Source organism: Nerophis lumbriciformis, linkage group LG19 (genome assembly GCF_033978685.3).
Source record: "Nerophis lumbriciformis linkage group LG19, RoL_Nlum_v2.1, whole genome shotgun sequence".
Taxonomy (NCBI): domain Eukaryota; kingdom Metazoa; phylum Chordata; class Actinopteri; order Syngnathiformes; family Syngnathidae; genus Nerophis; species Nerophis lumbriciformis.
This window is the reverse complement of record NC_084566.2, coordinates 6,620,044-6,642,428: the sequence shown is the minus strand read 5'-3', so window position 1 is coordinate 6,642,428 and position 22,385 is coordinate 6,620,044. Positions and strand designations below refer to the sequence as shown.

Genomic DNA, 22,385 nt, shown 5'->3' with positions numbered 1-22,385 from the left:
GATCTGTATTAATCAGACTTAATTTTGCATGAACAAAAACACTGAATCATGGGAAAACATGTGAACTTAATGTGTTTGTTAAACATGCTTGACATTATGGCATAAAAAAACTGAAATGAAGGTGTCAGGGACAGACGAGGAAGGAGATTTTTATAGCAAAGTTCTAAAGCTTAGTGATAGATCAGACATATCAGATGGAAGGTGGGGTTTTCTTTTTTACCCTTTGCGTTCATATTTCACTGTGTTTGTTGCATTTTTGTTGTGTTTCACTTGATTGTAAAATATGTCGATCAAGAGGGGGGTGTGACGTTCATATGTTGTCAATATTCAGTGTTTTATCGGTCATAGTTAATATTGTAAATATCAAGTTCTTTATTTTCATGTACATTCATATATATATATATATATATATATATATATATATATATATATATATATATATATATATATATATAAGTATGTGTGGGAAAAAAATCACAAGACTATTTCATCTCTACAGGCCTGTTTCATGAGGGGGGGTACCCTCAATCATCAGGATTTTTTTTATTTATTTTTTATATATATATATATATATATATGTATGTACTTATACAAAAAAAATTATATGTATTTATATATATATATATATATATATATATATATATATATATATACACACACACACACACACATGTATATACTGTATATACATACAGTATATATATATATATATATATATATATATATATATATATGTACTTATACAAAAAAATTATATGTATTTTTATATATATATATATATATATATATATACACACACACACACACACACACATGTATATACTGTATATACATACAGTATATATATATATATATATATATATATATATATATATATATGTACTTATACAAAAAAAATTATATGTATTTATATATATATATATATATATATATATATATATATATATACACACACACACATGTATATACTGTATATACATACAGTATGTATATATATATATATATATATATATATATATATATACTGTATGTATATCTATGTATATTTATATCTGTGTATCTATATATATACACATACATACATATATATCAGTGATGTGCAGTCACTAGAGGCAGGTGAGGCGGGGCCTCACCTGCCATCATGGAAAGAAAAAAAATGGAAAAAGAAAATATTTTTATTAAATTGTTATATGTATCCAGTGATTATACTATAAAGTAATTTTCCATTTAACTTCACCAGTTTTAGATTATTTTTATTCAAAATCGCTGAATTTTCACATTTGCCGTTCAAATACTGAGAAGAGACGGTGAGGTGATCAGCAGCCAGTTGAGGCACGTCACTCATTTGTGCCTCACCATGGATTGCGGACTCGGCTAACTGCTGGTCTGCTGTGCAGTGAGACCGTATTGCTATATGAACTATATTATACATTTCCATAGTTTAGTTAGCTGAGGTATATAATGTACAGTGTATTTTGTCAACAACTGTATGTGTGTAACGTATTTCTTGTGCTGAGCGATCATAAAACGGCTGCAAAAGACGCACTGGCTGAGGCTCCAGTAATCCCGCCTCCTGCACCCCCGCCGTAGATTGCAACGCCTGACGGGAGTGTTATATCAACTAAAGCCCACACTTAAACTTTCCACGTGCAAGATTGAATCTATTTAAAAAGGTTATTTCATAAGAAGCCAAAAAGTGCAAAAACAATAATGTTCGTGTTGGAGGAGTTGTGAATGACTGCAGGGCCACAACATTAGGTACACCTGCAGACTGCAGGTGTACCTAATTCACAACTCCTCCAACACAAACATTATTATTTTTGCACTTTTTGGCTTCTTATTAAATAACTTTTGTAACCTATTTTTATGGGCTTTCCTCTTTGTGATGTTAAGTTCCTGTTATGCGCTGTTATACAGTATATGCCTTGAGCTCTTATTTTGAAGGCGCTAAGAGCGGAAGTGATGACATGTTGGAGTGGAGCGGAAGTTTTTGAAAGAAGGTAAATAAAGTGGTCCTCGTGTAAACTGGAGCCTCCGTGTTTGTTATTTTGTAGTTTCATACAGTATAGGCGACATTTATAAACCCTCGGTTACACTTTTTTAAATAGATTCAATCTTGCACGTGGAAAGTTTAAGTGAGGGCTTTAGTTGATATACCACTCCTGTCAGGGGTGCATTAATCCAGCACAACAGCGGCGAATGGACTTCATTTATATGTAAAGGTAAGACCATAATAACGTTTTTTTTTATTAAATGTGCTTTATTGTGTGCTACAGTTTGTATGTGTAAAGTTAAAGTTAAGTTAAAGTACCAATGATTGTCACACACACACTAGGTGTAATGAAATTTGTCCTCTGCATTTGACCCATCCCTTGATCACCCCCTGAGAGGTGAGGGGAGCAGTGGGCAGCAGCGGCGCCGCGCCCGGGAATAATTTTTGGTGATTTAACCCCCAATTCCAACCCTTGATGCTGCGTGCCAAGCAGGGAAGAATGCTGGTATGAGCTTTTAAACATTACCCGTTAACTGCTGCCAATCAAATGGTGAATAAGATACTCTTTAGGGTTCATATGTTTGTAAATCTGACTGTGATGAAGTCAGTGCCTCACCAGCCATCAACCTCACCGCACGTCGCTGATATATATATATTTATGTATATTTATTTATACAAATAACATGTATATGTATTTATACAAATACAATGTATATGTATATATATATATACATATATATATATAAATGCCGTTTTACCTGACTTATTACCTGACAGAGGCACTTGGGCAGCACGGTGATAGAGGGGATAGTGCGTCTGCTTCACAATACGAAGGTCCTGGGTTCGATCCTGCGCTCGGGATCTTTCTGTGTGGAGTTTGCATGTTCTCCCCATGACTGCATCAGTTCCCTCCGGGTACTCCGGCTTCCTCCCACCTCCAAAGACATGCACCTGGGGATAGGTTGATTGGCAACACTAAATTGGCCCTAGTGTGTGAATGTGAGTGTGAATGTTGTCTGTTTATCTGTGTTGGCCCTGTGATGAGGTGGTGACTTGTCCAGGGTGTACCTCCCCGACCGCCCCAATGCAGCTGAAATAGGCTCCAGCACCCCCCGCGACCCCGAAAGGGACAAGCGGTAGAAAATGGATGGATATATATATATATATATATATATATATATATATATATATATATATACAGTATATATATATATATATATATATAAATATATATATATATATATATATACTGTATATATAACTATATATATATATATATCTATATCTGTGTATCTATATATACATATATATATATTTATACAAATAAAATGTATATGTATTTTTATATATATTTATACAAATTAAATATATATATATATACCTGCTGCCACCTACTGACATGGCGTATTACGTGATTACCCTGCTGAGTCCTGCACAGCACAGACACTAAGCAATGGCACATTATTAGCAGATTATAATTATTGATTTGAAAAAAAAAAAATTGGACCAATTAGGTGAAGTTGCATAATTTCCCACGGCACACCAGACAATATCTCACGGCACACTAGTGAGCCGCGGCACAGTGGTTGAAAAACATGGTTTAAGAAACATGCATTCAGAAGTGCAAAATAAGTGAACATAGAATTGACTCATTCCAATTTTTTAGACTTTCAGCCCCATAAGTCCTATCTTTTTAAGACTGTATTATTACTCCACAATGTAACAATATGAACGACACAACAAGAAAAACAAGAAAACTGTGACAACTTGAACATATTGATTTCATGGCGGTAGTATCAACATAACACCGGTATCAACACAGCCGACATGTGGATCTACCCGCCCACCCCTCCAGAGCCCCACAGTCAGCGGTTTCCTTCCACACAACACCTGACTGTGCTGCTGCAGGAGGACACGAACTCTCATGGCGTCCTGCTGCTTTGTCTTGCTGTCTCTGCTGCTCCTCGCTGCGGGACACAAGTGTCTCTCCGTCCATCCGTTACTTGTCTTTCTCATCGATGGTTTCCGTCATGACTACATGGACGACCTGCACTCACTCCCTGCCTTCAAGGAGCTTCTTTCCACAGGAGTCAAAGTGGACTACATGACGCCGGACTTCCCCACGTTGTCTTATCCCAACTACTACTCATTAATGACTGGTACGTGACACATTAGCTCATGAGAATGCCAAGAGTGTGAAAAACAGTAATCAGAGCAAAGGGTGGCTATTTTGAAGAAACTAGAATATAAAACATGTTTTCAGTTATTTCACCTTTTTCTGTTAAGTACATAACTCCACATGTGTTCATTCATAGTTTTGATGCCTTCAGTGACAATCTACAATGTAAATAGTCATGAAAATAAAGAAAACACATTGAATGAGAAGGTGTGTCCAAACTTTTGGCTTGTACTATATATATATATATATATATATATATATATATATATATATATATATATATGTATATATATATGTAACAGTCACTGTTCTGCGTTGTGTATCTTGTAGTGAGGCGCACACTCAGGAGTTGAATCATGGAGGGTTTATTCACCTTTTTTGAATAGAAACAAAAACAACGAGGCGTCACACACAGTCCACGGCAAAAACGATCTCTCTCCACAGCTCCGAGCGTCAGTGCTCACTCAATTCAATTATATATTCTTAATGTGGAAATAATAATAATAATAACTAAAATAGTAATAATAATAATGAAAAGGTAAATATAGCATAAAATAGTCTCGATTAAATTAATTAAATAAAACACAGTATATAAAATATATACCGTATTTTCCGCACTATAAGGCGCACCGGATTATTAGCCGCACCTTCAATGAATTACATATTTCATAACTTTGTCCACCAATAAGCCGCCCCGGATTATAAGCCGCGCCTACGCTGCGCTAAAGGGAATGTCAAAAAAACAGTCAGATAGTTCAGTCAAACTTTAATAATATATTGAAAACCAGCGTTCTAACAACTCTGTCCCAAAATGTACGCAAATGTGCAATCACAAACATAGTAAAATTCAAAATGGTGTAGAGCAATAAATAGCAACATAATGTTGCTCGAACGTTAATGTCACAACACACAAAATAAACATAGCGCTCACCTTCTGAAGTTATTCTTCATTCGTAAATCCTTCGAATTCTTCGTCTTCGGTGTCCGAATTGAAAAGTTGCGCAAGCGTGGGATCCAAAAATGGTCGGCTCCGCCTCGTCGAAGTCATCGGATTCAGTGTCGCTGTTGTTGTGCAGCAGTTCTGTGAATCCTGCCTTCCGGAAAGCTCGGACCACAGTTGTGACCGAAACTATCTGCCCAGGCATTTACGATCCACTGGCAGATGTTGGCGTATGTCGACCGGCGCTATCTGCCCGTCTTAGTGAAGGTGTGTTCGCCTTCGGAGCTGTGTGAAAAAAGCCACCCGGCCTCTTCGCGTAAACTTCCCTTAACCACTCGCTCATCTTTTCTTCATCCATCCATCCCTTCGAGTTAGCTTTTATGATGACGCCGGCTGGAAAGGTCTCTTTTGGCAAGGTCTTCCTTTTGAATATCACCATGGGTGGAAGTTAGCATGGCAAGCTAGAACCACAGTGAAGGATGACTTCTCATTCCCTGTGGTGCGAATATTCACCGTACGTGCTCCCGTTCCACAGTGCGGTTCACAGGAATATCAGTTGCTGTGAAATACGGTAGTAATCCGTGTGCGGATGGAGAGATTGCGTCTTTTTATGAACCGGATCCTTGTCGCGTAGTAGGAGCCATTTTGTGGTCTTTACAGATGTAAACAGGAAATGAAACGTACGGTGATATCCGCGCGTTTTTTCTTCTTCTTCCGGGGGCGGGTGAAGCGCTTCCTGTTCTATGGGGGCGGGTGCTTTCCTTGGCGGTTGCTTGCGTAGAAGAAGAAGCGCTTCCTGTTCTACCGGGAAAAAAGATGGCGGCTGTTTACCGAAGTTGCGAGACCGAAACTTTATGAAAATGAATCGTAATAAAGCGCACCGGGTTATAAGGCGCACTGTCAGCTTTTGAGAAAAATTGTGGTTTTTAGGTGCGCCTTATAGTGCGGAAAATACGGTATATATATATATATATATATATATGTATATATATATGTAACAGTCACTGTTCTGCGTTGTGTATCTTGTAGTGAGGCGCACACTCAGGAGTTGAATCATGGAGGGTTTATTCACCTTTTTTGAATAGAAACAAAAACAACGGGGCGTCACACACAGTCCACGGCAAAAACGATCTCTCTCCACAGCTCCGAGCGTCAGTGCTCACTCAATTCAATTATATATTCTTAATGTGGAAATAATAATAATAATAACTAAAATAGTAATAATAATAATGAAAAGGTAAATATAGCATAAAATAGTCTCGATTAAATTAATTAAATAAAACACAGTATATAAAATATATACTTCAGCAAATAATATATATTAAGAAAAATGATCCTTAAAATGTGCAGTAATACACCTCATCTTTCCCACCCACATCGACTCCTTTTATATTTTTTATACAATAAACTATGTCAAAAATACCTCATAACATACATACCTTTTTTGAATAGAAACAAAAACAACGGGGCGTCACACAGTCCACGGCAAAAACGATCTCTCTCCACTAAAAATAAAGAAGAAAATAATACACACTCATATTAATGCTAGAGCGGCACACAAGATGTCCACACAGACACACAACAGAGCCCCTGACCCGTGCGTAAACTTACGAGACCAGGAAACCCCGCAACAACTGCCGCTAGCAATAGGCTAATCCACACATCATTTAGCATACAAAAGTATTTTTTTTGTCACTAATTCAACAACCAACATTCAGGAATTCAACACGCATGCCCACCAACAAGTCACAAGACAGTGCGCATTCCCACAAAACACTTTTAAGAACGACAACCAAAAAGTTTATAAAAAAAAAAGGAGAGAGACATAAACGTGACTTATCAGCTCCGAGCGTCAGTGCTCACTGAAGCTGGTCACAAAGGTGCAACGCCAAATCACCCCCCAGGGAAACAAAAAGGTATGTAATGGAAAATAATAGAGTGGAACCTATTTACAATGAGAAACACTTTTGGGGAAGTTCACCACAAAAAATGATGTGAATAAATGACCAAAATTAAAATAAAATAGAATAAAATTTAGCTCGGCTACATACTCCCCTCTGAACTTCACCAAAATACTTCAAGACTTAGCAGAGTACTCCAATACATTCACGTTATGCAACTTATTAGTTACTCACATCACTGAGAAAATGGCCAAGGAGGGCTGCGCAACCCTCCTGGGTACACTTGCAAAAAGAGGTGCCTTTTACACCACCTTACACATTACTTTACAAAGGTAATAATAAAAAAATATACCTTTCACAAGACAAGGAGTACCTAATATTTATCACTGCTACTGTAATACATGTTCGACCCAAACATTGGATTAAACAACTATCTTATGGTAATTGAAGGTTTACAGAGGTTTGTAACTCAAACAGATATTTTCTTCTGGGTCATGTTTTGAATTAGCCTATCTACAGGTTTCACCAGCCTACCCACCCTCGTTCTTATACGGGAGACAACACTGATTGCTGTGCTTGGGGGGTCGTCACCATGGCCTGTCCCATCAACCACACTTGACACACTCTTTGGCCCCTGGCTAGCACTTTCATCCAGATCAGGGTCTTCAAGCTCCTCATCAGCATCCAGACATTCTGATGGCGAATTGACAGAAGCACTATCCAGAACCCAACTGGCTGTTCGTTCTTCTGTGACATCTCCCGTCATCACATCCGAAACCCGACTTTGTGTCTCATCATGCCTTGACTCAGATGATTCAGTGAATGATGATTCAACATCCTCTTCATTCTCCAACTTAAGCGGAAGAAAGTTGACACACAAGAGGCGATTGCGATGGACAACCCTTTCATGACCACTGCAAGTGTTCCTTATCCGGTAGGTATGACACCTTGGGTCTCTTGAGACAACCACATACGGGACAGACTCCCATTTGTCCGACAACTTCTTGCGTGCCCTTTCACATTTGTTTGACAAGAATACTTGGTCTCCCTCAGCGATGTCATGACCTTTGGTCCTTTGGTTGTACAGTTCAGTTTGATGACGCTGACTGGTGACAGCATTGACCTGGGCAGATGATAATGCCTCTTTTAGCTCCTCCCTCAGTTTGAGGACATATTTATCATAGTCAGCAATGTCACAGTCCCTCTCCACATTGTGGAACATTACGTCAACTGGGAGTCTGGGAATTCTCCCGTACATTAGATAAAACGGGGCATAGCCCGTCGACTCATGGGCAGTGCAGTTGTAGGCGAAAGTCAATGTCTGCAACATTTGGGGCCATTTTTGTTTGGCTCTTGGCGGGAGAGCTCTGATCATGCTTCCCAATGTCCGGTTAAAGCGTTCAACCACACCGTTTCCCATGGGATGATAAGCCGTTGTCCTCGACTTCTTTACCCCAGAGATCAGCAGCAACTCTCGGATCAACTGGCTCTCAAAGTTGGCTCCTTGGTCGGAGTGAATTCTCTCTGGAAAGCCGTAGACACAGAAGTATCGATCCCAGAGTTGACGAGCAACCTGCTTTGCTGACTGATCATGACATGGGAAGGCATGAGCCATATTTGTGAAATGGTCAGTGATGACCAGGACATCCACAGTATTTCCATTTGGGATTTCAGCCGACCAAAAGTCAATGCAGACCATCTCGAGAGGGCTTGTTGTTTTGATGCTCTCGAGAGGCGCTCTCCCTTCGGGTTCGGGTGTCTTGCTCACCACACAGCGCTTGCACGACTTGACATATTCCCGGACATCTCGTTCCATGTCAATCCAGAAGAACCTCTGCCTCACCAGGTATAGAGTCCTATGCTGTCCTTGATGCCCAGCCTCGTCATGGACACCCTGCAGAGCCTGCTTGGCCAGTGATGCAGCCACAACATACTGGTACCGCCTTCTCCCAGTTAGTGAATCTTTGCTCACTCTATATAGGATGCCATCCAACATCTTGAGCTTCTCCCACTGCTTTAGAGTCCTCTGGACTTTGAGAGGCTCTGTTACTCTTTCTCTCCTCGATGGCCTCCTGCCACGTGCCACATAGTGGATGACTCTTGCCAGTATAGTGTCTTCATGTTGCTTGTCTTGAAGCTCTTTAAGGGAGAAGACGGGTAAGGCACTTTCTCCTGGTGGAATAATCTTATGTATATCATTTACCAGCCAGGAGATCACTCTCCCTTTGGGTCCCTCACCCCACTCAATCTGACCATCCAGGACTGCCGTCACTTCTTCACTGCTCATTGAACTGCATGCCATTTCAGATCCGCCCAGTTTTACCTCTTGGCTGTTGGTGCTCAGCCGAAACACATCCTGTATCCTGTCATCCCGAATCTGTTGCGCTTCCTCGAGCAGAGCCTCATATGGCTCTGCTATAAATCTCTTACTGACGCGTGGCTTGATGAAGGGTTGCCTGCTCAAGGCATCTGCAACAATGTTCTTACTGCCTGGGATATATTGGATACTGAAGTCATATGGAGCCAACTTCGACACCCACCGCTGTTCACAAGCATCCAACTTTGGCTTTGTGAGGATGTAGGTTAGCGGGTTATTATCAGTCCAAACAGTGAAGGAGTGTCCCTTCAGCCAATGGCTGAATTTGTCGCACACTGACCACTTGAGAGGGAGGAACTCCAAACGATGGGCTGGATACTTGGTTTGTGAGCGACTCAGGGCTTTGCTTGCGAAGGCTATGGGACGTGCTTTGCTCCCTCCTTCAGGGACTTGAGAGAGGACAGCGCCCAATCCATCCAATGAAGCGTCGGTTGAGAGGATGAAAGGGCGACCAAAGTCCGGATGGGCCAACACAACTGAGTTCAACAGAGCAGCCTTTAGTTGGTTGAATGCGTCACTCTGTTCTTGAGCCCAATCCCCTGGGCTGAGCCTTTTAAAATGAGAAGCCCGTTTTGAGTTGGCCTTTCCAGTCGCAGCGGCGGTCAGAGAGAACAGGGGCTTCGCCATACTGGAACAGTTTTGTATGAATCTCTGGTAATACATTACCATACCGAGAAAAGACTTAATCTTTTTTGCTGAAGGTGTGACTCCATCCTCCATCATCAAGTCCGCTTCACTCATGTCTGTGATGACTTGTATCTTTTCAGAATCAGTAGAAACTCCATTCTCATCAATGATGTGGCCCAAGAACTTGACACTTCGCCGGAGGAAATGACACTTCTTCGGAGCCAACTTAAGCCCATGTCCTTTCAACCGCTTAAAGACCATTTCGAATCTTTTGAGGGCTTCCTCTTCATTTGGGGCAAAGACCAAAACATCGTCGAGGTAGCACAGCAGGGTCAAAAAGTTTTGGTCTCCGAAGACACTCATCATGAGGCGCATGAAACTTGCCGGGCTGTTGCACAGGCCTTGGGGTAGTCTGTTGAACTCATGGAGGCCTACTGGTGTAGTGAAGGCAGTAAACTTCTTGTCCTGTTCATGCATGGGGACATTGTAGAACCCCGATGTTAAGTCCATGGCGCTGAATATGGCATTTCCCCCTAGCGCAGCCAAACAGTCAGCTCGGTGAGGTACTGGATGGGCATCCTTCACGGTGCGTGCATTAAGCCACCGGTAGTCCACACAGATGCGTAGTTCCCCACTCTTTTTCCAAACCAGTACTAATGGCGAGGCCCACTCACTTGACGACTTGCGTATGATGTTCTTCTCCTCCATCTCAGAAAGGACCTCTCTTAGTTTCTGGTATTGGCTTGGTGGGACACGGCGGTATGCTAGTCGGAAGGGGCGCTCATCAGTCAGATGGATCCTGTGGACGAAGTCTTTGGCTAGGCCACAGTCCAGCTTATCCTTGGAGAACACATCATCATGCCTCTGTATGAGTTCCACAAGTTGACTCTTCCAATAAGGGGACACTTCACATGAGTGGATGTCTATGTCGTCCAACCCAAGATCAGCAAGCTTATCCTGAAGGGCGAGAGTTACAGAGGTGTCAGGGACATGGTCAGCGTCTACTCTTACGCTTTGGCCTTGTGCTTTTAGCTCCGTGCTGGCGACATAGTCCACCCCAAGCTCAAAGTCTTCAAGTGCCACACATGGTGAAACATCAGCTAACTTCATGTTCCTCCTCAGTGTTACAGGCTTGTCACTTGGGTTCACGACCTTCACAGGAACCCACCTGTCTCCGCTCATTGATGCCACAGTTCTCCCTACTATGACGCTCTTCCAGTTGGAGTGTGATTTTGCTGGTTCCACCAGTATGGTACTTCCCTCTGAGATAGGAGCCTTTCCAGGAAGCTTTCCCCACACTATGTGCTCCTGTTTCGGTACCAGTGTCACAGCATTAGTAAGCTTCACAGTTCCAATGATGTCTGGGATAATGTCACCTTTCCATCTTGTTATGCCCGAGAGCATGCTCAAGAACTGCTCGATGCCTGGTTCACAAGTAGAGTCAGCTTTACTCATCACGCGCCAATAGCTGGGATCTTGCTTGAATTGGCGTAGCAAGTGTTTCAGCAAATTGGTGCCTACTATCATTTGGTCACGCTGGCCTGGCACGACTAGTGTGGGCACGATTGCTTCTTGTCCGTAGATTTTCAACTTTAACTGGTGAATGCACTTGGGTCGCACATGCACACCACCACAACCCACCAGAAAAATGTCTTTGGAGGACTGGGCACCCTCTGACAGCAACCCTGCCTTGTGGAGCTCCTCTTCTGCTTCTTCACTCATCGTACAAGCCATTGAACCAGTGTCTAGCATGGCATACAGTGCAACTTGGTCATTCACCAGCACACCAGTGTAGAATAGATCATCTGCCTTCTCAAGTTTGTGTGTATTCTGGAAAATCATGACACTACCATTCGGTGCAGTCTTGCAGCTCTCCTCATATATTGCATGTATGTCTTCTTCATTTTTGAGGGTCTGACATGACGCACTCACACTTTGCCCTCCACAGTGTGAGCGACTCAGTTTCCCTGGTTGGGTGTGTGGTTCTCTGCTTGGGTTTGGCGTGGAGCGGCCCGTGGGCAATCTCTCCTTGTGTGGCCAGGTTCCAGGCACCCAAAGCACCTCTTCTCTTTCATGCAGTGTTCACGTGTGATGTGAGTTTTGTCGCCACATACACGGCAAGAAGTGGGGCGTGTCCACTGGGTCGGCTGTTGGACCGGGGAGGCTGCTCTGGCCAAAACGCCTTCTAGCATGCTTAGTACTCGTTCTAAAGCCCCTGCTTCTGAAGTGGTGACTGCACTCACTTTTGTCTGTATGGAAGGTTCTTGAACACCCGCTCTCATTGCAGTCAGCTCCTCAACTACAGGTTGACAGGTAGTGGTAGCTGCTGTCACCATTTTGAACTTCTCTGCTCTAATGGCCCTCTTCCTTGCCTGATGCTCCCTCTGGTGCTCATCGATAGCTTCTTGCACCTCCACGGCTGACCATTTGCTGATAGGCTTACATCGGAACACACTGGAGAGCTCGAGGTTGGGGCAGTTCCTGATGAACATCATAGCAATTTGCGCTGACATGTTCTTCATCTTTTCTCCACTTTTCCGCAGATGCTGGTCAGCGTGCTCGGCTGCTGTATTGAGTCGAATCCAGTAATCCACTGGGTTCTCATTTGCATCAGGCTGTGTAGAATAGAAATCAGCTATCGGTAAGCCGGACATGGGAGAGTCACTGAAGTATCTTCTGAGTATGTCGTATACCACTTCAGGGTGTGTGTTGATATCAGTAATACTCTTCAGCCCCACTTTAACGATACTCTTAGCTCGTCCCAAAAGATGACTGACGATTTCATCCGCCTGCTCTGCAGTAGGACAATTCTTTTTTCGCAGGTAAGCGTCCATCATATCTATCCACTCTTGTGCGGTGTATTTGTCTGAGCCATCTCCCCTATACATCATTGGTTCCTTGACAGCTGCATTTACCATGATGTTCAGTCGAGACAAATCAACTGGGGAGGGCATGGGCTCGAGCGGGGGTGGAGTCATGGGGTGTGGGCAACTTAGTGTGGGGGAAGGTGTTTGGTTGGCTAATATACGGCTAACAACGGTGTCACCAATGTGGGTTCCCAACTCTCCTAAAAGATCACGCAATTGTGCCAGGGTGTCATTATTAGCAACGGTGGGAGTGGAAAACATTTGCCTTGCTACAGGAGTACCATCAGGGCTGCTACAGCCTGGCTGCCTAGCTTGCTCTGCGGTCCCTGCTTGCATCCACCCTCTACCCCTCCCAAATGGTGTAAAATCCATTATATTTTAAACACAATGAATATGACAGTGGAAATATGACGTTAAAATAAAATTTAACTATATAGAGACACGTGGTATAGAGACACTGTACGTGAGGAAACGTAATGATAAATTGTGGAAAAACACAGCCACAGCAAAACAAAATCACTTTTTATCAAAAGTCTCAACGATCAACGGATCCTTTCTGATTGCTGTACGATACGCTTACTTGCTCACAGCATAACCTCGGCGATCTGCAGCAGCTGATCTGAAGAATCCGGGTCACGGCACCATTTTGTAACAGTCACTGTTCTGCGTTGTGTATCTTGTAGTGAGGCGCACACTCAGGAGTTGAATCATGGAGGGTTTATTCACCTTTTTTGAATAGAAACAAAAACAACGGGGCGTCACACAGTCCACGGCAAAAACGATCTCTCTCCACAGCTCCGAGCGTCAGTGCTCACTCAATTCAATTATATATTCTTAATGTGGAAATAATAATAATAATAACTAAAATAGTAATAATAATAATGAAAAGGTAAATAAAGCATAAAATAGTCTCGATTAAATTAATTAAATAAAACACAGTATATAAAATATATACTTCAGCAAATAATATATATTAAGAAAAATGATCCTTAAAATGTGCAGTAATACACCTCATCTTTCCCACCCACATCGACTCTTTTTATATTTTTTATACAATAAACTATGTCAAAAATACCTCATAACATACATACCTTTTTTGAATAGAAACAAAAACAACGGGGCGTCACACACAGTCCACGGCAAAAACGATCTCTCTCCACTAAAAATAAAGAAGAAAATAATACACACTCATATTAATGCTAGAGCGGCACACAAGATGTCCACACAGACACACAACAGAGCCCCTGACCCGTGCGTAAACTTACGAGACCAGGAAACCCCGCAACAACTGCCGCTAGCAATAGGCTAATCCACACATCATTTAGCATACAAAAGTATTTTTTTTGTCACTAATTCAACAACCAACATTCAGGAATTCAACACGCATGCCCACCAACAAGTCACAAGACAGTGCGCATTCCCACAAAACACTTTTAAGAACGACAACCAAAAAGTTTATAAAAAAAAAGGAGAGAGACATAAACGTGACTTACCAACTCCGAGCGTCAGTGCTCACTGAAGCTGGTCACAAAGGTGCAACGCCAAATCACCCCCCAGGGAAACAAAAAGGTATGTAATGGAAAATAATAGAGTGGAACCTATTTACAATGAGAAACACTTTTGGGGAAGTTCACCACAAAAAATGATGTGAATAAATGACCAAAATTAAAATAAAATAGAATAAAATTTAACTCGGCTACATATATATATATATATATATATATATATATATATATATGTATGTGTGGGAAAAAAAATCACAAGACTATTTCATCTCTACAGGCCTGTTTCATGAGGGGGGGTTCCCTCAATCATCAGGAGATTTTAATGGGAGCATTCGCATACCATGGTTTATATAGGGCACAGAGTGGGTGGGTACAGGCTGGCGTAGGGGCGTGGTGATTGGCTCATGTGTTACCTAGGAGGTGTTTCCGTCTGTGGCGGCACGCTGTTACAATTTCGCTGCGCTTGTTGAGGGATGACAGGTCTGGACGGTAAATAATAAACAGTTTCTCTTTCAAGCATAGGTTGCATCTTTTATTACCACTATTGTAAGGTGTGCTGGATGCAAGAATTTGCCATGTTATTGAATATTCAACATTATTGTCTTTGAGGTCCCAAATGTGTTTGCTGAGTTCTGTGGTATTCCGCAGGTTTTGGTTCCTGAAAGAAGCCTTGTGATTGTTCCATCTGGTTTTGAATTCTCCCTCGGTTAATCCTACATATGTGTCGGATGTGTTAATGTCCTTGCGTGTTACCTTAGATTGGTAGACAACTGATGTTTGTAAGCACCCCCCGTTGAGAGGGCAATCAGGTTTCTTTCGACAGTTACAGCCTTTGTTGGTTTTGGAGTCGCTCTGTCCGGGGGCCGACGGCTCATTTGCAATTGTTTTGTTGTGGTTTGAGATAATTTGTCGTATATTGTTCATACAGCTGTAGCTCAATTTAATGTTGTTCTTGTTGAATACTTTTCTTAGGGTGTTGTCTTTGGGAAAGTGTTTGTCAATCAGATTGAGGAATTTGTGTCCAATGTTAGTTGAGACGTTTTTGCTGTATGGGGGGTTGTACCAGATGATGTCGTTTCGTTTTCTGTTCTTTTTTGGCTGGTTTCCTGGCGTGGGTTCATAGGTGAGGGTGACATTGTATCCGCTTTCATCAAGGGCTTTTTGGTACGGGGGGGTTGCTTGGTCAAATTCAGCTTTGCTAGATGACAGCATCGATAGCCTTTTATTAATTCCGGTAGGTATTCTTTTCGTGGTGGTGGGTGGGTGGTTGCTGTCATGGTGCACGTATTGGAGTGTTGTGTTGGGTTTCGTGAATGGTTGGTAGCTGTTATTTCTCAGGTTGAAAGTGACGTCAAGGAAGTTGACGGTTTGCTTGTTGGCTTCAATCGTGATCCGTAGGCCGTTCTCTTTGAAAATTTGGCATATGCGCTTCTTGGTATTCTCGCTGCTCCTTGGCGAGGCGCGACACACTGCCAGTCCGTCATCACGGTAAATACCAAGGTTCAGGTTGAGGCTAGCAAGCTGGGAGAGGAGGAAACTCCCAACGAGTTCACATGTTTCTGCTCCGTCAAAACTTCCCATAGTGACGTCAAATGTTGAGTTGTTGTTTTTTTGCCATGGTGTACTGTTGTGGATGAGTATGGAGTTTTTTGCGTGGATGATGATGTTTCTTTCGTTGCCTGTGATTGAGTCGTAGTCTGAGGCGAAGTCTAGTGCTTGAGTCAGTAGGTCTTGCGTGATGGAAGGGTAAAATTCTTCGATATCGAAGGAGATAAAGTTGTGCTGTTGTTTGTCTTGGATGTTGTTGAACCATTTGATTACTGCTGCTGTATTTCTCCATTGGTTGAGTGGTGTTTTGTCCTTGATTTTTGTGTTGACTCTGTCCAGGATTATTTTGCTGATTTTTCCTATTTCAGATTTAGTTGGGTTTATTAGTCGGCATGTTGGGTTATTTGCGAAGTTGGGTTTGTGGTCCTTCAATGTGATGAAGGCTTCCTTGTTGGCTGTGGCGTCCACCCTGTCCTCAATGTCCAGTTCAGCCGCGATCCTTTTATTTTCCAGGTGGATGTTCTGTAAAGTGTTGGGTTGTGCTTTTTTGTATGATTTGGTGATGCTTCTGTCCAGTAAGGTGTTATGTTCTGGTATGTCCATTCTGTAGAAGTTTGTGGTTTTATCGGCAGCTATGATGAGTGAGGTTGTTTACTTTCTTGATGCGCTCCTTGTCATTTTTCAGCTTGGTGAGGAGTGGGTTGCGGACTGGCTTGAATTTGACTGATTGTATCATTTTGAGCATGTCGTTCTCAAAATCCTTTAGTTCCTCAACTGTGGGTGGGTTCTTGGTAGATTTGAATCCGTAAGTTTTCTTTTGCGTTCCTTTTGTTTCAGGGTGGAGGAAAAAATGTGCTTTCCACCGCATCCTTCTTAGGAAGTGTTCCGTCTTTTCTATGAGCCTTAGCCTGTAGTCATTCTGCGCGGGTATGGGAATGTTCTTCGTGGAGTAGTCGATGTTGAATTTTTCCATTTCTGATCGTCGTACAGTGCTCAACAAATGTCAATTTGGAGCGGAGGGAACCCCTCATGAAACAGGCCTGTAGAGATGAAATAGTCTTGTGATTTTTTTCCCACACATACATATATATATATATATATATATATATATATATATATATATATATATATATATATATATATATATATATATATATATATATATAGTGACATATCAGCATCAAGGGTTGGAATTGGGGGTTAAATCACCAAAAATGATTCCTGGGCGCGGCCACCGCTGCTGCCCACTGCTCTCCTCACCTCCCAGGGGGTGATCAAGGGTGATGGGTCAAATAAAGTTAAAGTTAAAGTTAAAGTACCAATGATTGTCACACACACACTAGGTGTGGCGAAATTATTCTCTGCATTTAACCCATCACCCTTGATCACCCCCTGGGAGGTGAGGGGAGCAGTGGGCAGCAGCGGTGGCCGCACCCGGGAATCATTTTTGGTGATTTAACCCCCAATTCCAACCCTTGATACTGAGTGCCAAGCAGGGAGGTAATGGGTCCCATTTTTATAGTCTTTGGTATGACTCGGCCGGGGTTTGAACCCACAACCTACCGATCTCAGGGCGGACACTCTAACCACTAGGCCACTGAGTAGGTGCAGAGAATAATTTCGCCACACCTAGTGTGTGTGACAATCATTGGTACTTTAACTTTAATTGAACTTTATATACAGTAACATATTGTTTCATTTCTCATTCTATTATTTTTTCAAAATTATGAGGGAAAAGCAGTAGAAAATGGATTATTACTCTACTTGTTCATTTACTGTTAATATCTGCTTACTTTGTGTTTTAACATGTTCCATCTACACTTCTGTTAAAATGTAATAATCACTTATTCTTCCGTTGTTTGATACTTTACATTAGTTTTGGATGATACTACAAATTTAGGTATTGACCCGATACCGAGTAGTTACAGGATCATACATTGGTCATATTTAAATTCCTCATGTGTCCAGGGACGTGTTTCATGAGTTTATAAACATAATATACATTAAAAAAAAAAGGAAAAAATCTTTTTGTGACAATAAAACATATCCATCTAATCATTGCAGTATTGACTAGATAGGCTCTTTTACTTGGTATCATTACAGTGGATGTGGGGTGTAGATCCACCCATGGCGTTTGTTTATACTGAGGCGAGCCAGCTTGTTGCCGTGAGCCATTGTATCCTCCTACGGTGTGTAGTGATGCATCCTCGTCCTGCAGGGATGATACTTGTAAGAAACTTACTTCATTGGTCGACATGGAGGCGAGGATTAGTGATTTAGAAGTAGCTAAAACACTGCTAGCTAGCCGTCTTTAAAGCACCTCCTGCTGAGCGGCGTTTCAGTTATAGCTTCACCTTTTATCGTTAGTTTTTAAGACAAAATGTGTCCATTCTCCCTTTTCTGACGACACACCGTGTCTACTTGTAAGTACTCTGTGATTGTGCGCTGCCGAACATGCTCCTCTGCTCGTAAAAACCAGCAATGTCACGACGAGAAGACGGCGCGCCGTCATGCCCGTTGACGAGAAAAAAAGGGGACCGGTATTTTACGAAGGGAGTATAGTACCGTTTTTGATTCATTAGTATTGCAGTACTTAACTAGTACCGCATACTGTGTATATATATATATATATATATATATATATATATATATATATATATATATATATATATATATATACTGTATATATATATATATATATGTATATATATGTATATATATACAGTATGTATATATCTACTGTATATTTTACATACATATACAGAATATGTATATATACTGTATGTATATATATATATATATATATATATATATATATATATGTGTATATATATATATATATATATATATATATATATATATGTGTATGTATATATATATATATATATATATATATATATATATATATATATATATATATGTGTATATATATATATATATATATATATATATATATATATATATATATATATATGCTGTTTTACCTGACTTATTACCTGACGGAGGCAATTCAAGTCTGACACTCATTTCAAACTTTATTGTGGACCTTAACACTCCAACAGAATCCCTGTAACTGAATATAAAGTGTATTTATAACCTCTGGATTACAAGGAGTGGTCGGTGCTACACCCATAAGGGCAATGGTTGCTGACATAAAACTCCAACCTCTGTTTAGGTTCACTCACTTTGAGACTAGAGCAAAAAAACCTTGAGCAAGAATAAGCACATATTAGCACATATTTATGACACAATAACTGAATACTTGCAAGAGGGGGGGCGGGGGGGTGAAGTGGCGAAGACATGGCCTGGTGGGGTGGGGTTTATGCATTTGTGCGTAGTGTTAGTCCATGGGTGCATGTTTTGTCCATAAGCTTGAAAGTCGCTCCGTTTCGCATCACGGAACAGAGTCAACAACTAAAGTGTCTTTGAAGAAGAGGGAAGGGATTTTGGAGCTTCTTTCGCTGAAATGGTCTCACTGGGGTGTTTACAGCATGATCCTGCCAAGGCCAATGCTGAGGGAGCCAAAGTGTAAATTTGGCCCCAGTATGGACTGGACTCTCACATTATTAACTGTATCCACTCGGCATCCATTGCACCGCTCACCAAGGGAGGATCCCCACATCTGCGGTCCCTTGTAGTTATCGTTGTTCCCATTGGGTTGAGTTTTTTCTTGCCCCGATGTGGGATCTGAGCCGAGGATGTCGTTGTGGCCTGTGCAGCCCTTTGAGACATTTGTGGTTAAGGGTTATATAAGTAAACTTTGATTGATTGATTGATTAATTGATAGATAGGATTGTTTTGGTGAGGGCGAGCAAATACATTCCCATGATTTGTCTGCTTTAGTTGTCCATTCTGGCTCTCAAATTGATCACAATTTCGCCTTGAAGAGCAGAAAGCTTTTCTGAGATGTTAATCCAATTTGCAAATCAATGTAGAAATCGGCAGCCTCTGGGCTCCTTGAACGGCTGCCATCATCTTCCGTAGAGTTGAGAGACCAGTTGAGAGAGTTGAGTTGAGAGACCAGTTGATCAATTTTATGTTTTATATTTTGGAGAACAGCGCAAAATAGAAGCTCTTAGAAATTTGAGACAAGAAAAGACAAGATGAGACAAAGAAGCAAAACAGGAGAGTTATGGGAGAGGGAGAGGAACCGTCCGCCTTTGTTGAGAGCCAGAAAAAGAAGGTATATCATACATAGTGTATGAACAGCAATATACTGTTACTGTTCATACATTCTGCTTGTTCTATATAAGTCAACTTTGATTGACTGATTGATGATGGTGAGGTTGGTGACTTTAGAACTACTACTGTTGTTTACAAGTTGTTGTGCCCGTGGTTCTCTCACCCCTCCCTCAGTTGCTAAACCCTTCTATCCGGTTTTATCTCCGACTTGCACACACACACATACATAGTTGTCTATGCATGACCCTCTGACATGTCACAGCTTTACACACATTTGTACTTAACATACCTTTTAACATCACAAATAACATCAGGGTGGTTATATAAACAAGTAAACAAAGTTTCATCTACTGATTATTATTCACAGCCAGCTAGGAAGAAGAAGCTGTTGTAGCGTGCATACACACGCTACATCACCATGGCAACACACGTACCCGTGCCTGGATTGATATGGCCTTTTTTAAATTTAAAGTGTTATATTTTTCATGGATCATAATAACATTCACAAGCGTTAGTAAGATTCTATGCTCCATTATTTTCACACAACCAAGAAAAAAAGGCGTTACAGCAAAGTCCGCCTCATTAATAATGAGCCTGCCTTCATTCAAGACTTAAGCTCTTTTGCCTCATTTATGAGGGGTTGGTGTGTCCGCAGGCTGGATTGGAGAATACGGTTAAGAAAAACGTGTATAAAAACCTTCAAGCCCAAAAACCAGACAGGAGAATATGCCTCCAAATGAAAACAATTAAAGGGGAACATTATCACAATTTCAGAAGAATTAAAACCATTAAAAATCAGTTCCCAGTGGCTTATTTTATTTTTCGAAGTTTTTTCCAAAATTTTACCCATCATGCAATATCCCTAAAAAAAGCTTCAAAGTGCCTGATTTTAACCATCGTTATTTACACCCGTCCATTTTCCTATGACGTCACACAGTGATGCCAATACAAACAAACATGGCGCATAGAACAGCAAAGTATAGCGACATTAGCTCGGATTCAGACTCGGATTTCAGCGGCTTAAGCGATTCAACAGATTACGCATGTATTGAAACAGATGGTTGTAGTGTGGAGGCAGGTAGCGAAAACGAAATTGAAGAAGAAACTGAAGCTATTGAGCCATATCGGTTTGAACCGTATGCAAGCGAAACCGACGAAAACGACACGACAGCCAGCGACACGGGAGAAAGCGAGGACGAATTCGGCGATCGCCTTCTAACCAACGATTGGTATGTGTTTGTTTGGCATTAAAGGAAACTAACAACTATGAACTAGGTTTACAGCATATGAAATACATTTTGCAACAACATGCACTTTGAGAGTGCAGACAGCCCAGTTTTCATCAATTAATATATTCTTTAGACATACCCTCATCCGCTCTCTTTTCCTGAAAGCTGATCTGTCCAGTCCAGTTGGAAATGCATCTGCTTTGAGTGTCGCAGGATATCCACACATTCTTGCCATCTCTGTCGTAGCATAGCTTTCGTTGGGAAAGTGTGCGGAACAAACGTCCAATTTCTTGCCACTTTCGTATCTTTGGGCCACTGGTGCAACTTGAATCCGTCCCTGTTCGTGTTGTTACATCCTCCGATAACACACCGACGAGGCATGATGTCTCCAAGGTACGGAAAACAGTCGAAAAAACGGAAAATAACAGAGCTGATTTGACTCGGTGTTTGTAATGTGTTTGAGAAAATGGCGGATTGCTTCCCGATGTGACGTCACAACGTGACGTCATCGCTCCGAGAGCGAATAATAGAAAGGCGTTTAATTCGCCAAAATTCACCCATTTAGAGTTCGGAAATCGGTTAAAAAAAATATGGTCTTTTTTCTGCAACATCAAGGTATATATTGACGCTTACATAGGTCTGGTGATAATGTTCCCCTTTAAGCTCTTTTGCCTCATTTATGAGGGGTTGGTGTGTCCGCAGGCTGGATTGGAGAATACGGTTAAGAAAAACGTGTATAAAAACCTTCAAGCCCAAAAGCCAGACAGGAGAATATGCCTCCAAATGAATACAATTAACTCGACTTGACCATCAGATATTTCTTTGTATACCTGGGTGCACTCTCACTTGTAGACCAGACAACTTACACGCACCATGGCTTGCACGGTCTACTGGTATTGTGTTTATCATCTTTACACGTTTAATGGCCTTTAGTGTACATCAGGCATGTGATTTTTCCGTCTAAAGTCGGAATTCCGTCTTTTTTAATCTCGGGGGGGAAAAAAATTATCTCCCGTTTTTCCGGTTTTTTTTCCGAC

General features: G+C 41.4%; 1 protein-coding gene across 1 annotated transcript in view; it reads left to right on the top strand.

Moving 5' to 3' along the window:
- The first annotated feature begins 3,888 nt into the window (after positions 1-3,888).
- The window catches only part of enpp6 (ectonucleotide pyrophosphatase/phosphodiesterase 6), a 33,231-nt gene continuing 14,734 nt past the window's right edge, over positions 3,889-22,385 (top strand). The window contains exon 1 of the mRNA XM_061979646.2: positions 3,889-4,152. Within this exon, the coding sequence (XP_061835630.1) occupies positions 3,918-4,152 (235 nt within the window). The 5' untranslated portion in view covers positions 3,889-3,917. The remainder of the gene's footprint in view (positions 4,153-22,385) is intronic.